Source organism: Grammomys surdaster, unplaced genomic scaffold (genome assembly GCF_004785775.1).
Source record: "Grammomys surdaster isolate TR1022 unplaced genomic scaffold, NIH_TR_1.0 194, whole genome shotgun sequence".
NCBI lineage: Eukaryota > Metazoa > Chordata > Mammalia > Rodentia > Muridae > Grammomys > Grammomys surdaster.
In genome coordinates, this window is record NW_021604639.1 from 8,811,790 (window position 1) to 8,825,588 (window position 13,799).

Consider the following 13,799-nt stretch of genomic DNA (forward strand, 5'->3'; position numbering starts at 1 on the left):
GAGAGAGAGAGAGAGAGAGAGAGAGAGAGAGAGAGAGAAGAGGCCGATGATGCTATAGGACTTGGCACATGCATAAGAGTCTTTCCTTCAGTAGCAGCAAGCAGTGCCTGAGTTGAATCAATGTGGAGCGCCACCACCCACTGTAGATGTAAAACTCCTGCTTCTGTAATTTTAAAACACAAAAAGAACCCCCAAATCTGATAGCTTTTATCCACTATCTTGACAGCAAAGCTCTAGTGACCTGGACTAAAGCTGAAAATTATCTTGGCTCAGCTTACCTGGCATGAGAGGCTGTACCTTTCTGTACAGAAACTGACACCTACAGGGATGGCCTCCACTGAGCTGGTAACCCTGAATCACACATGCAATCATATCCACGTTGCCTTTGACAATTCAAACCTTTCGGATCCTAGCACACCTCTTCCAGGGATAAGGTAGGGGACTGTGGATCCACAGCAAGCAGCCCAGTCAGGGCCTGGGACGGAATGCATTAACCCTTTGATCCAGTGTCCTCCTTTGACCCATGGGTGTAAACTCATGGGAAGGAAGAAAACAAAGTTCTTCTATTTCTCTCCCTCACTGGTAGAAAACATGTGGAATGGTTTTGAGCACTAGCTCCAAAGGGGCTGGCTGCTGGCTGGTTACAGGGCAAGAAGACATACTTGCCTTTGACTCCATTGGTTCTCGGCCAGGCACAGAATCGAGGCACATGACTGAACTGATGTACTCCCTGACCTTCTGGGAATCATGAGCTGACCCAGCATTGAGGCTTCTATCTTAACTTCACTCAGCATTGTGTGGTGGTTTTGATGGGGTAGATCATTCTGGGGTGGGCAATGGAAGTACTGTGCAATGCAGGGTGTTAGAGAGCATCCTGCTTCTACCTCGTCAATGCCAGAGAAACGTCCTGTAATTCCTCCAATAATTCTGACAGTCAAGCTTGTTCTGAGATGGCTGTGTTCCCTGGAGAACACAGTCCCTCTCATTAGGGACTGCTATTCTCAATCTATTTGATTTGAATACAAAAGGTGCTTAGGATTATGTTTTTAAGCATCATTTAGTGATTTGTCCCAACCTGTTGTTTCATGTATGCTAGCATTTCTTCTAGGTTCTGCCCCACAGTTATCTGGCAACAGCCAGGTATGCCTGACTCACCATAAAAGGGGCTGCTTACCCCCTCCTCTCTCTCTTACTCTCTTGCTCTCTTACCCTCTTCCTCCTCTGTCTCTTTTCTTCCCATCCTCCTTCCCCCTCTGTTCATAGCCAGCTTCTACTCTCTTTCTCTCCCTCTCTCTCCACCTTTGTTTGCCTTTCTCTGTCTCTACTACTCCCCTCAACTCCCTTTATCACGCCCTAAATAAACTCTATTCTATACTCTACCCTTCATGTAGCTGGCACCTCAGGGGGAAGGCACCTCAGGATGCCTCAGCATGGGCCCACAGAAACACCCCCTTCCACCACACCATACCTCGCCTTGCCAAACATATCACTGGCCTTCCTTTTCATTTTTATAAAACATAACAACAGTGTATACTCTAGTTTCCCAGTTTGCTTAGAACTGTCAAGGTTAACAGAAGTTTGAAACACTTAAACAGATTAGTATTGGTTAAATAATAGGTTCTTCTACCCGTCCCTTCACCCCCTCTTTTCCTGTTCCTCTTAGTCCTTCTCCTGTTCCTCTCTTCATGCTTCTCTCCTCCTCCTCCCCTTTTCCCCCTTTCTTCTCTTCTTCTGAAAGTTTGAGGAAAATGTATGAAGCTGAGAAGTCTGGAGTTTCTGGCAAAAGCCTGGCACCTGCTTGAGCTGAGCTGTTCCGTCTGGCTGCTGTTTGCAGGCCCGTGGATCTGGGTCAGGCGTACGTGTGGTGCGTGTGGAGCCCTTGGGCTCCATTCCAGGAGAGATGGGATGGGTTGGTGGGTTAACCCACTTTTTCTTATGTAGCAAGCTGATTGTTCATTACTTTCTTCTCCTCCTATTTGTTTTAATTGCTCTTAAGTTTTTTGACTTGGTTTTGTTTTTTGATTTTTGCCTTAACAGCCCACAGAAAGCCATAGCTCCGTAGTAATGTTAAGACAAAACCAATAAATACTTTATAGGAAAGATCATGTCCAGAGCAGGCTGCCCTGAATAAGGTTGGTCCAACCCAAGATAGGAAAAAGGGAACCTAAGCTAGCTGAAGAAGACAGGCTTCTCATTGCCTTTAGTTTATTGTGTGAGCTTAATGTCTTATTGTTGAAGGTTCTCTGCAGATTTTAAAATAACCATTCTTAGAGACTTACAAAAAGGGTACCCTAAGGGGCTTTTATCTTTAAATAAAGGAGTTAGCAGTTTGATATTGTATATTTATTGGCAGCTGTTTATAAATACTGTCCAATCTCATCTCTCACTGTCCACACTGTGAACAAAGTCCAGCTAATCTTATTGTGATCCTAAATTTTAATCCCAAATTCTGATACTGCCATGACCTCACAGATCTACCAAAATGGAACCTACATCATCTTCCCTGTGGCTCCAGAGGTCTGAGGGTCTCTGCTGTCCTTGTCTCCTTCAGTTGACATGTCTATTTCTGGTTTATACCAGCCTGGCTTTTCATCTTGAACATGAATGATTAGCCTGTCACTTTAGCTTCTGTTTCAGGCCCTGAGCAAGATAGCCTGCCTGAGTTATATCCTAATGAAGGCTGGGGTATATGCAGGCAGGAGACTTGCTCACTTAGCATGCTTGCTACTTTGTCTTTGATCCCAGCATAGTGGTGTAAATTAGGAAGCCCCCTGTGATCCCAGCACTCTGGAGGTGCAGGCAGGAAGAACAGGAGTTTTAAGAGTGTCCTCTAAGTTTGAGACTATTCTGGGCTGCATGAGACTGTCCCCAATTAAATAAATAAAATAGAAAGACCAACATCAAAGAAATGAAAAGAAAGAAGGTTTTATGCTAACTCATGAATTGGTACCATTTTCCCCCCTTCTAATGGAGATTCTTCCCTACTTCTTACTTGGGTGGAATTCATATTCTCTTGTAGAATGAACTCCCAACTCCTGGCATTTCAAGTGAGAAATGCTAAGCTTGTGACAGAAAAATCCACAAAACCCCTTTTCTAGCCTCTGCTCTTTTTATTCTGAAGTGTACTTGTCTCACCAGCCAGGAACCTCGATGGTGGACCCACACCGGGTAAATGAGCACAGAGGTGATTTTGTGCTGTAACCTGCGTAATTCTCATGCTCTTGGCATGCACAGACAAAGCCAGTGGGTAGGATGCCTTCAAGAAAACAAGTCACCTTGTCCAGGCTGACTTTTGAAAACATCTCTTGGTGCGTCTTTGTCATCAGATGCCACTCTTGTCCTCATGCTGGTTTCCACTGCACACACACACACACACACACACACACACACACACACACACACACCCTGCTCCATCAGTACTTCAACACTAAAGCAGTGTTACCCACAACTCATTCAAGCATGCCTCTGGGATTTTTAGCTTAACTATTTGTACGTTGGAACTTCCTTAATACCTGAGCTACTTAACCTCTACTTCTGCCTAAAACCAATAGCAGTGGTGGCTGAGGGTGGAGCTGTATTGCATCACCACATGATGTGTCCTGAGGGGCTGTTCACCTGCACACACCCTGTCAGGTCCAGCCCTTGCATTAACATGCATGACTCTTAGCTACACTGGTTAACTTTCACTGATTTACAAAAGGCCAATTCATATAATCAATGCCTGCCCTTTCCCCTGGAGCCCTGGCTAGGATGTGTCTGAAGTAATGATAATAGGTGCAAGACTGAGTGCTGGGTTTTTTGTTTGTTTGTTTGTAAGTTTGTTAGTTTGTTAGTTTTGTTTTTGTATGCTTTAACTATGCTAGTTCTTATATATTAAATTCATATGACATATAATGCCATTTCTGACCTGATACCTGACTGATGGCCCTACAGCCATCAATGCTGGCTTTGGTTTCAGACCATCTAGACACACATAACATCCTCAAACTGCAAAAGAGGATGGACTCTTTCCCGGCTTTGGCCATCTTCATCTTCCCAGTGAGGCTGAGTGAGTTCCCACTGAGGATATTGATGTCATCATCAGCCGTGTAGATTTGACTGTTATCATGGTAGCAGACTGACCCGCCTTCTTCCTGCTGTGGCTGTTAGGTTTATAGCTTTCTTGTAACTGCACTGTTAGCTTTGGCTTAAGGAAATCTAATAATGCCAAAGGACTAAATAAATGAAGTTAGTGTGTTAGTGGTTTGCTCAAGCTCTAAGTACAGGACCATACAATGTCTTGCCATGTTCTAATCTATTTTAGAGCTGACCCAGCTTTACCAAGGACAAATTCTGTGACTTCTTTCTTTATAGGAATTTCCCATGAAGTAATTAAGCCACTGAGTACATTTTTTATGGTTGGTTGTGAAGTATTTTACTTTAGTTCAGAGCCCTTGGCAGAGAGGTGATTAGAGCCCTCCAGGTTGAGCAGGAAACACTATATACTCAGGTTCTGCATGGGCCTTTCCTGTGGGTAACCCATGTGGTGATTCATGCATGTAATTCAGTCAGTCAGGAAGCTGAAGCAGGAGGATTCCCATGAATCCAAGGCTAACCTGGCCTCGAGACAAGTCTGGGGTGTAGAGTGAGATCTTGTCTTGGAAATAAAAGGAGATGAGGCCGGAGAGCTAGATGCCCCAGTATTTGCTTGTACGTACATGACTTTCGGGCTGACCACATGGTTTTGGGTAACCAATTTGGGGAAGACTATGTTTTCTAATGTCAGAATTTCTTGGTAGCTTATAGTTCTTTGTGTAGGGTTGAGGTCCTATTAGTTTCTCTTTTTTGTTAGCATGTCTATTGAAATCACATACACGAGCAACGCAGAGGCTGAGCAGGATGTATTTATGTATTTAGAAGTATGTATTCATATATATATATATACATATACATATACATATATATGTGCATACACATACACGCAGAGGCTATGAATTTGATATTTGATAGAGAGCAATGAGAAGGAAGTGTTGTAGAGAGGTCAGGAAGGAGAAAAATGACGAGTTTTTCCTTTTGGTGGTGGACAGGATTTCTCTATGTAACAGCCCTGGCTGTCCTTGAACTTGCTTTGTACATTGACCAGCTTGTCTCAAACTCATGGAGATGGTTCAGTCTATGCCTTCCAAGTGCTGGGACTAAAGACATGCTTGAAATTAAAGACCCAGCTTGAAATTATAATTTAATATATATTTTAAAGTTAAAAAAAAAAGTACTTGTACTCTTAGAGAGGTCTGAAGTTCAGTTCCTAGTACTACTTCAGTAGGTTCACAACTGTTATAACTTCCTGCTGCAGGGCAGGTAATTCCCTCTTCTGGCTTCTAAGGACACCTATACCCACACAAATGAAAATAAAACAAAATCTTAAAAATAAAGCAAAGTCAAAAAGAAAACCACCAACATAGAGAGCATATGGTGTTTCTTTGTTTGTTTTTTTTTTGTGAGCAGCTAGTTTTGAACAATGTTTTTTTGCTATATAAATATGTAGCTATAAACTAGATAACCCTTCAGAGTCTCTCATGCCTGCCCACAAGCATTTGTTCTAGCTCTCAAAAATCAGGAATTCACATTGAGACAGTACCCTGAAGATGAGAAGAAACTGGTCACAAATCCATGTAACAAAACGTCGGAAGGAAAAGACACGATTTAATATGAGATGATAATCTTCCATATGCTCCTTTATTTTATTTTGTAAAAAGAGATCACTTTGAAATCTCCCTATGAGTGGGCTGGGTCTTACTTTGCATATAGTGGAGTCAACACATGACTAAGCAGAGCAGCCACAAGGACCCTTAAATACAGCATAAGTAGAATCAGTTGGGAGCCTCTGATGCCCAACCTGGCACTGCCCAACCTGACACTGCTCAGTATACATCAGAGCCTGTGGCCCACCTTTTCCTGGGTGTGAACGGCCTGACAGGAGAACTTCCGGTGGAGGATGGGTGTGATAGGGCCAGCCAGGGTCCCGTAGCCTCTGTAGTGGTGTAAACCAAGCTGGTAGTAATCTTTCTCCAGTTAAAAGCCCGTGATTTCCAAAGGCTCAGCGGTTTGCTTTGCTTAGGTGAGTCATAAAGCTGGCTTTGAAGACAAGAGTATAAACTGGAATTTTAGAAAATGTTTTGGCTACGTTAAGTGTTTAGCCTTCTGCTTCAATAGGAAAAAAAAAAACAAAAAAACTTGGTCTCATCTTCTGCATGATAATGAAGTAGGGTAAAATTAGTTCTCCCAATTAGGTAATCTCTTCCTTTTAGTCAAAGGAGGCTTAAAGCTGCAGGTGGTAGCTCTCTTTCTGAGAGAGCGCACAAAGACTGAGTCATTTCCTAGTAAGCTCCCATGGGTGCCTTGGCAGTGGTGGGGGGGAGTGGGGTGGGAGGGAGTGGAGGTGGGGTAGGGGGGAGTTTTAAATGTACTAATAATGCAATCATTCTTTTCTCACTTTTTAAAAATTGTTTCCTTCACCATGTACATCTAGACTATGCAAAATAATTAAGATTATTGTTGCTAAGCAACTTTAGAATGTGTTAACGCTTGCAGAACAGTTTTTCTTCTTTTCTAAGTAGCACAACGCTTTGTAAAAAAAAAAATCAATTTTTAGAGGATCAAATCAGTATTTTGGGCTGGTTATGTATGTAGGATAGTTGATAGAATGCTTGCCTGGTGCATAGGAAGTCCTGGCTTTAATCCCCAGCACCAAATAAAAAGCGGTGATCCGATCCGGTGCAGTGAACACCTGTAACTCTAGTACACAGGAGGTAGAGGGAGGGGAAGCAGAAGTTCAAGATCATCTTCAGCTTCAAAGTAAATTCAGGGCCAGTCTGAGATGCCTGAGACCTTATCATGTACCAGCAAACATGGAGAACCCAACATTTAAGTTAAAAGTATAAGAGGAAAAAGAACATTTCTGTTCACTGTGTGGCATATTTAAGTAGTCACCCAGCCTGTGGTAGCCTAGTGGGGAGCAGTTCTGTGAGTGTGGGTGCTCCAGGACATTGATGCCACAAAAGATTTACCTGTTCTAGCCCCGAGACAATCTCAGGATGCTTTTGGACCTCCAGCTGGTCCTCTTCTTCAGTCTGCAAGTTGGGACCACATTATCTCTTTGGACCTTTTAGTTACCTTACCAGTGAGTACAGACAGACCTTATGGTAATAGGCCTTTGTGTGGAAGCTTGGCAGGTCTTTTGTGTTATGCTGTGTCAAAGCCCTTTGGTGAGCACAACTCTGTGTCCTGCTCTTCTTGGAGAGCTCAGGAGTTATGGCTGTGGCCCTAGTCTGCATCCTTCACTGTTTTCTCTCTGGCTCAGCAGCTTGTGAGTTTGGATGAAGACACTGAAACCTAGGTACGATCTATTTCATCACAAGTGGGGAGTAGGATGGGACACATGGACTCAGGGTACACTGAGACTTCTGATCTACCTGTTCATCCCTCCCCTTCCTAAGAGGTTTTTGGTTTTGATTGGTTGATTGATTGATTGATTGATGATTGATTACTATGCTTAAATACTTTTATCCAGCACTTGCTTTGCACTGTCTTCTAACAGTCAGTTTAAAAACTAGGTTCATTGTCACTGTGTTTCTGTTTTATAATTCTGTGGGTTTATTAACATACAGTGAAGCCCAGCCTCTCTTTAAATAGTTTATTTTTTTTTCTCATCCAGGGTTACCAAGGCATGGTGGATGGAGGCTCCAATATTGTGGAAGCCAAATGGGATTGTGTCTCCAGCATTCTACAAATAGTAAGTGCCATGCTGTTCTTTCTTTCTCTATTACTAAAGCCTCTGTTTTCATTTAAAACACTGGATGCTTGAGCAAGCTCTAACACATCTTCCCATCCCTGCTAGCTAATAATAAAGTATAGTTTATTGTTTAAACTAGCTATAAGGCCAGAGATCACTCATTTCTTACCATGCTCCTTATTTTCCTTGTCTCTGGGACAAATATCTGACTGAAGAGACCCAAGGGAGGACATAGTTGGCTCATGGTTCAGTAGGTACAGTCCTTCAAGTCTGGAGAACATGATGGCTTGAGTGGCTGAGCATTTCAGGCCATGATGGACGGTGACTTGAGGCCAAGCTTGTGACCTAGGGAGATTGTTGAGTGGCTTCTCTAGGCCTTGGCAGATCAGAAGAAGAGGGCTGGGGCCAGAACCTGAGAAGGTTGTCACCTTCAAGTATCACTCCCCAAAAACCACTTGGAATTCTCCTAGTCTCAGAGCAGCTGCAATCTTCCTAAATAGCATCACTGCTTGAGGACCAAGGGATCACATTCAATCTACAATATGTGTCGTTTAATTGTTTCTTACTCTATGTGTGTATGTGTGCGCCTATGTACCTATGTGTGCGCCTGTGCCCAAAAAGGCCAGAAGATGACGTTGAGTCTTCTTGGAGCTGCAGTTACAACATGACCTGTTATATGGTAGCTAGAATCTGAGGATGTAGTTCCCATGATTATATAGCAAGCAGTCTTAACCACTGAGTCATCTTTTGGGCCCTTTTATTAAGTCTTAAAAATATCAACATGACCTTAACTCAGGAAGTATCTTTGCAATACAAGCTTAGGTGCCTCAGCTATTGCTCAGTGTGGTACTTCTGGCAGATTTTTTTTTCCAGAGCAGATGAGTGTAGAGGTTAATTCGGTTTGCTGGTCCTGTGTGCTCATCGGTAAATCTCTGTGCCTACTGGCTTTTACATATCCCTTGGCACGGAGTAAAACAAAGCCTGGGAAAGATTCTGCCTGGCAAGCCCTTAGGGCTATGGATTTAACTGGGACACTTCATCCCTGTTCTAGCTTGAAGCAGACACAGCTAATTTCTGTGTTGTGCACAAGGAAGAGGTAATTGTTACTGGAGGCAAAAGAAAAAAGAGAGAGAGAAAAAAAAAAACGGTTGCTTGCTTTGAATTTAAAAGAAATCCGCCCAGGGAATTTATACCTCATACATTTCTGGAACCTTTTGGCTAAATGAAAGGTCCAAATTAGTTGAGAAGTAAAGAGAAGATGTAGAAGAAAAGACTTCATACAAAGCTCTTTATTTGTTGCTTGAGGCTTTAAAACCTAAACATTAATCTTTGACTCATCTTGAGTACTTTTTAATAGAAGTAAAATTAGCAAATTCACTCTGAAGGTGCTAAGGGCATATGCACTTTAACAAATGTCAAAGACTCAGAGACTGAACCTGGGAATTTCTTAGCTTCCCTGCGTACCTAGAGAGTGAAGGACATTTTGGCACGTTCATAGTTAGGCAGAGTAATTCTTTCAAGACAAGCACGTTATCAACACAGAACATCCCCTCTCTGGTGTTGAGAGTGAGATAGGAAAATAGGAAACACTGGTGTGTGTGTGTGTGTGTGTGTGTGTGTGTGTGTGTGTGAATCTATGACTGGCATCTGTAAGTGGGCTGCTCATAGTTTGATTCCCAAGGCTTTGTCCACCTTATCTGTTCAACCCTGGAGTCCCTGTGTTTCCTTTCAACTTCCATTTATAACAAGTAGCATGTTCTTCTGACTGATTTGAGGGCAGGCTCAGCTCTGCTCTGGGCTTGGCACTTGCCCTCCCTGGCCTGCCTCTGTCATGTCCAATTGTGTGTTTCCCATCACACTTAGGGATGACACTGTTAACCCAGGATCAGTATAGGTGGTGAGCTGACTTCAGCTTTTTTAGTAATTTCTAACTAAGGTTCCACTCAACAACGTGGTGGTAATTTTCATGTAAAATTATAAATTTCTACAGCTTTATAAATGAGCTATAGACATACAGATTCTAGCATGCAAGAAGGATAATGGGTTTTTAGTGAGCCATCTGCATTGAAATTCTGCCTGCAGCATGATTCAGCCTGGAAACCCCAATAGTCTGAAGCAATTGTCTCAGGAATAGAATCAACTTTTCTAAATTGATTCATTGTTTGTTTAAAGGAACCTCATTGTTCTAAAATCTTAACTTTCGTGGAAGGTGTGGGAAGCTTCAAGAAAGAGTTTCTCTGTGTGACCTTGGCTGTCTTGGAACTCACTTTGTAAATCAGGCTGGCCTTGAATTCAGAAATCCTCCTGCCTCTGCCTCCCAAGTGCTGGAATGAAAGGCATGCACCACCAGCATTATGCTGAGATCTTAACTTTTTGAAAAGCTGTATAGAAAATCAGGATTTCTCTCTCCTGGAATCTTGGGTATGGAACTTAAGCTTCCTTAAGACATAGCTTTCTTTTCTTTTTTTCTTTTTCTTTTTTTTGGGGGGGGGCTTACAAATAGACTTTTATTATCATTGAGGAAGAAGACACATAACCTGTGCAGTTTTCAAGAAAAGATGTTCAAGGTGTATGCCATCAGATAGTTGGGGGTGTGTGACCATTTATCATTCGAATTATGCTCACATCGTCACATAATGTTTTGTCATAAACGTATTGCAGTGTCTGACAACTCCTGTTTGGTAGCCGATAATACCTCTTGAGCAGCAGGCTTCTCTCCTCCCATGCATACAACTCCAAAGAGCCGTCAATAAAGGTGACGATGAGATAAATGGGGTCAACCCATAGTCACAAGATCTCTTCTGGGTAGTACTGAAATCTCTGCAGATGGTAGCCCTCCATGCTAAAGAGCAAGAGAGAGGATACAGTTGAACAGACGATCACATTCTTATCACTGATTCCGTACCATTCCGGGCTGTCTTCATAACCTTGGAATTCGAAACTTGCTACCAAATGTTCTTTAACAATTATTTGATTCCCAATCTCTTCCATCTTCATATCAAATGTGCAAATTTTGTGACTTTTTTGGGGCCACACCTGGCCATCAGGGTTATCCTGTCTTCCCTTCTTGGGGTCCAGAAGGCTCTTTGGCATAATGAGAATGAGAGACTGGTAGACACAGGGGTGGAGAATTCTGATGTCCTCAGTAAGCTGCTCATGAAATACACCTTTGGCAAGATATGTGGGTGTTTCTTACTCAGAAAGACCCATTTCTTCTGAGGAGAGCAGTAGAGTTCGTTAATACCGTATTGGAATACATGGACTTTGGAAATGAGGTGTAAGTCAGGAATCCTAAAGATGTGGAGGTCACCTGCGGTATCATCTGCCAAGACAATCGGGCCATCCTTTGTAAAGACAGCTTTTAGTGATTGACAGGGAAAGAGCAGCTTGTTAGTCGCCAGAGTGTCTCTGTTGTGACAGTCCCACAGTTTGATAGTTTTGTTTACGATACAGTGACCACAATCTGCATCTCAGGGAGAATTCTCAACATTTTGATGTAGGTGGGCTGTTCTGGGCCTACCCAGGTCATAACACCCTCGTGAATATCCCAGGTGGAAATCTTGGCCTTGGAACTCAAGATACAGACAACTGATCTGTCTTGTTGGATTCTTGTTAAGCCATGCCCTGAGAGATAACATGCATATCCCCAAATTCCAGACTCCACATAAATTTCCTTGTAAGTGAAATCTTCTGGCTTTGCCCGGGACTTGGTGTGTTCTTGCCATGTTTGGTAAACAAAGAACTGCTTCCATGTCTCTGTGCCCAGGAGCTGCAAGGTGGCAGAAGAGCCATCTCTTCACACATAACTTCTTTCCCAGGATATCACTGCTTGCAATTTCATTCCAGTCCTTGTTCACGTGGGAAACCTGTAGCAAACTGAAAGCATCCAGTTAGGAGAGGATTTCCAGCAGTGGCAAACTAGGCAAATAGAACTCTATCTTGCATGACCTAAGTCCACACTGACTCTTCTGAAGACGTAGCTTTCATAAAATGCTAGCGTAACTAGCGGTGACTTGTAGCTGATGCTATCCCTGGCGTGACGCAACAGAAAAGGCTGAGAGGTTTACGGGTGAACTCTCACTCTCGGATATAGTTCTTGACCCTTCTTGGGGACAACCCCATTGGGACTATACTTTTAAGTGAAGTCACCAAAACTACACATGTTTCAGATTCCTCTGGTTGAATAATCTGACAAATAGGAGAGCCAGGACAAGTTTGCTCTACAGGTCATGGCTGATGCCCAGTGGAGTGCCAGTTCATCCCATGTCAGAACGGCTTTGACCCCAGGAAGCTGGGAGGCTGCAGTGACCCTGTAGACACTTGCTCTGTCTACTCAGTGGAAGGTTAGCATCCATCCATCTTTCACGGGCATCAGGCTAGTGTGTGTGACTGACGGCCGAGATGAAAATGAGGAAACCCTGTGGAAAGTTATACAGGTATCGTGAGTCACGGCCTACGCCGATCCATCTGACTTTACTGTCAGTGAGCATGATTTATGTCCTTTCCAGGGTGGGACCATCATCGGCAGTGCACGTTGCCAAGCCTTTCGCAGCCGTGAAGGCCGCCTGAAAGCTGCCTGTAACTTGGCGCGCTTAGGCATAACCAATCTGTGCGTGATCGGCGGGGACGGAAGTCTCACAGGAGCCAATCTCTTCCGGAAGGAGTGGAGCGGACTTCTGGAAGAGCTGGTTCAGAATGGTATGTTTCTCTTTCTGTTTCCACTCATGTAAGTACTTTTCTCTGAGTAGCCTGCTTCAGGTTTTCCTGTTGGTGCTTTTTTAAGAGCTTAGGAAGTAATAACACACTGTGCATTCTTTAAGGGGGAGAGAGGGAAACAGTCATTTTATTTATAACTGACATGAACATACATACTTTTGAGCCATCTTTTTTATTAATATTTCATTTTAGTTTCTGAGATGTGGTCTCACTATATAGACCAGACTGGCATTTGAACACATAGACCTACCTGAACCTGCCACCTGCCAGCCTGGGGTTCAAAGTGTGTGCCACCACACCCAGTCCTAGCTTCAGTTTTAACTGCAGCCAAATTGTGGCTCTTATTTTGCCTCTTATGATTTGGCACCGCCAAGTTTAAATCTGTATCCCAGATAAGAAGAGTAGTGACAGTAAGCCCTACTGTGTGCTAGGTCCTACTCAACCCTTTTCCTAGGGAAGCCTGTGGAATCCTCATGACAGAAATCATGTACAGCCCCATCTAAGAGAGGAGTCCCAGGTCGTAGGGGAAGCCAGGCAACTGTGTCTGTGTGCATAATACCTGCCCTTGGATGCCAGCATCCACAGTTCTGCCATCAGGTTGTATTTCTGCTGTTAAGCTGGGATGTCTCTAAATCTGTTACAAGAATTTAATTAAAAGATGCTGATCTGCTTTCTTTCTCCCTCTCATCCCCCCTCCCCCCCTTAACTTTTAAATTTCTTTTGGCATTATAAATAATCCTAAAGGATGTCTGAGAACTCTATAACCTCTTCTGATTATAATTCCAGTTCTTTATCAAATGTCATCAGCAAGAGTGTGCTACACAAACAGTAACTTCATGAAAACTGGAAGTGAGATAAAGTGTATGCCCTCAAATTTCATTTTAAGAAAACTTCAAAAGTCGACTCAGGAAATGGACCTGGGAGGCCTCACTCCATCTTCTTATTCTCATACCTGATCTAGCCCCAGCCCATTGATGACTACGAGTAAAGACTTAAAAAACCCGCCCCCATCCACTAAGTTCATCTATGTAGAACTACCTGACCAGTTGTGTTTATCCTGAGAGAGCTAGTGGCATACTTACTAGCTAGTTTCATGGGCCTCATTAAGACATCTATAGGAAGGTGATCATACGTTTCTATAGTACTTAATTCTGAAATTATGATGTATCCTTATTCAAAATCATTATTGTCCAAAGCCATTGCGAAGAAACATGTTTAAGTTTTTATCCTAAGTTGCAACATTTGGATCTTTCTATTTTTATAATCCAGTGTTCTTGCTAACTGGACAGTGCCAATATAATATATGTGTGTG

General features: G+C 43.0%; 1 protein-coding gene and 1 pseudogene across 3 annotated transcripts in view; one reads left to right on the forward strand and one right to left on the reverse strand.

The window, feature by feature from the left end:
* Window positions 1–13,799, forward strand: part of Pfkp (phosphofructokinase, platelet) — a 65,429-nt gene that overhangs the window by 17,872 nt on the left and 33,758 nt on the right. For 2 of the 3 annotated variants that reach the window (XM_028769893.1, XM_028769895.1), the window contains exons 3-4: window positions 7,694–7,771; window positions 12,280–12,469. In XM_028769893.1, the coding sequence (XP_028625726.1) occupies window positions 7,694–7,771; window positions 12,280–12,469 (268 nt within the window). Of the gene's footprint in view, window positions 1–6,340; window positions 6,360–7,693; window positions 7,772–12,279; window positions 12,470–13,799 lie in introns of those variants that run through there. The other variant, XM_028769894.1, reaches the window with a different exon arrangement.
* LOC114623158 lies at window positions 10,320–11,893 on the reverse strand (annotated as a pseudogene).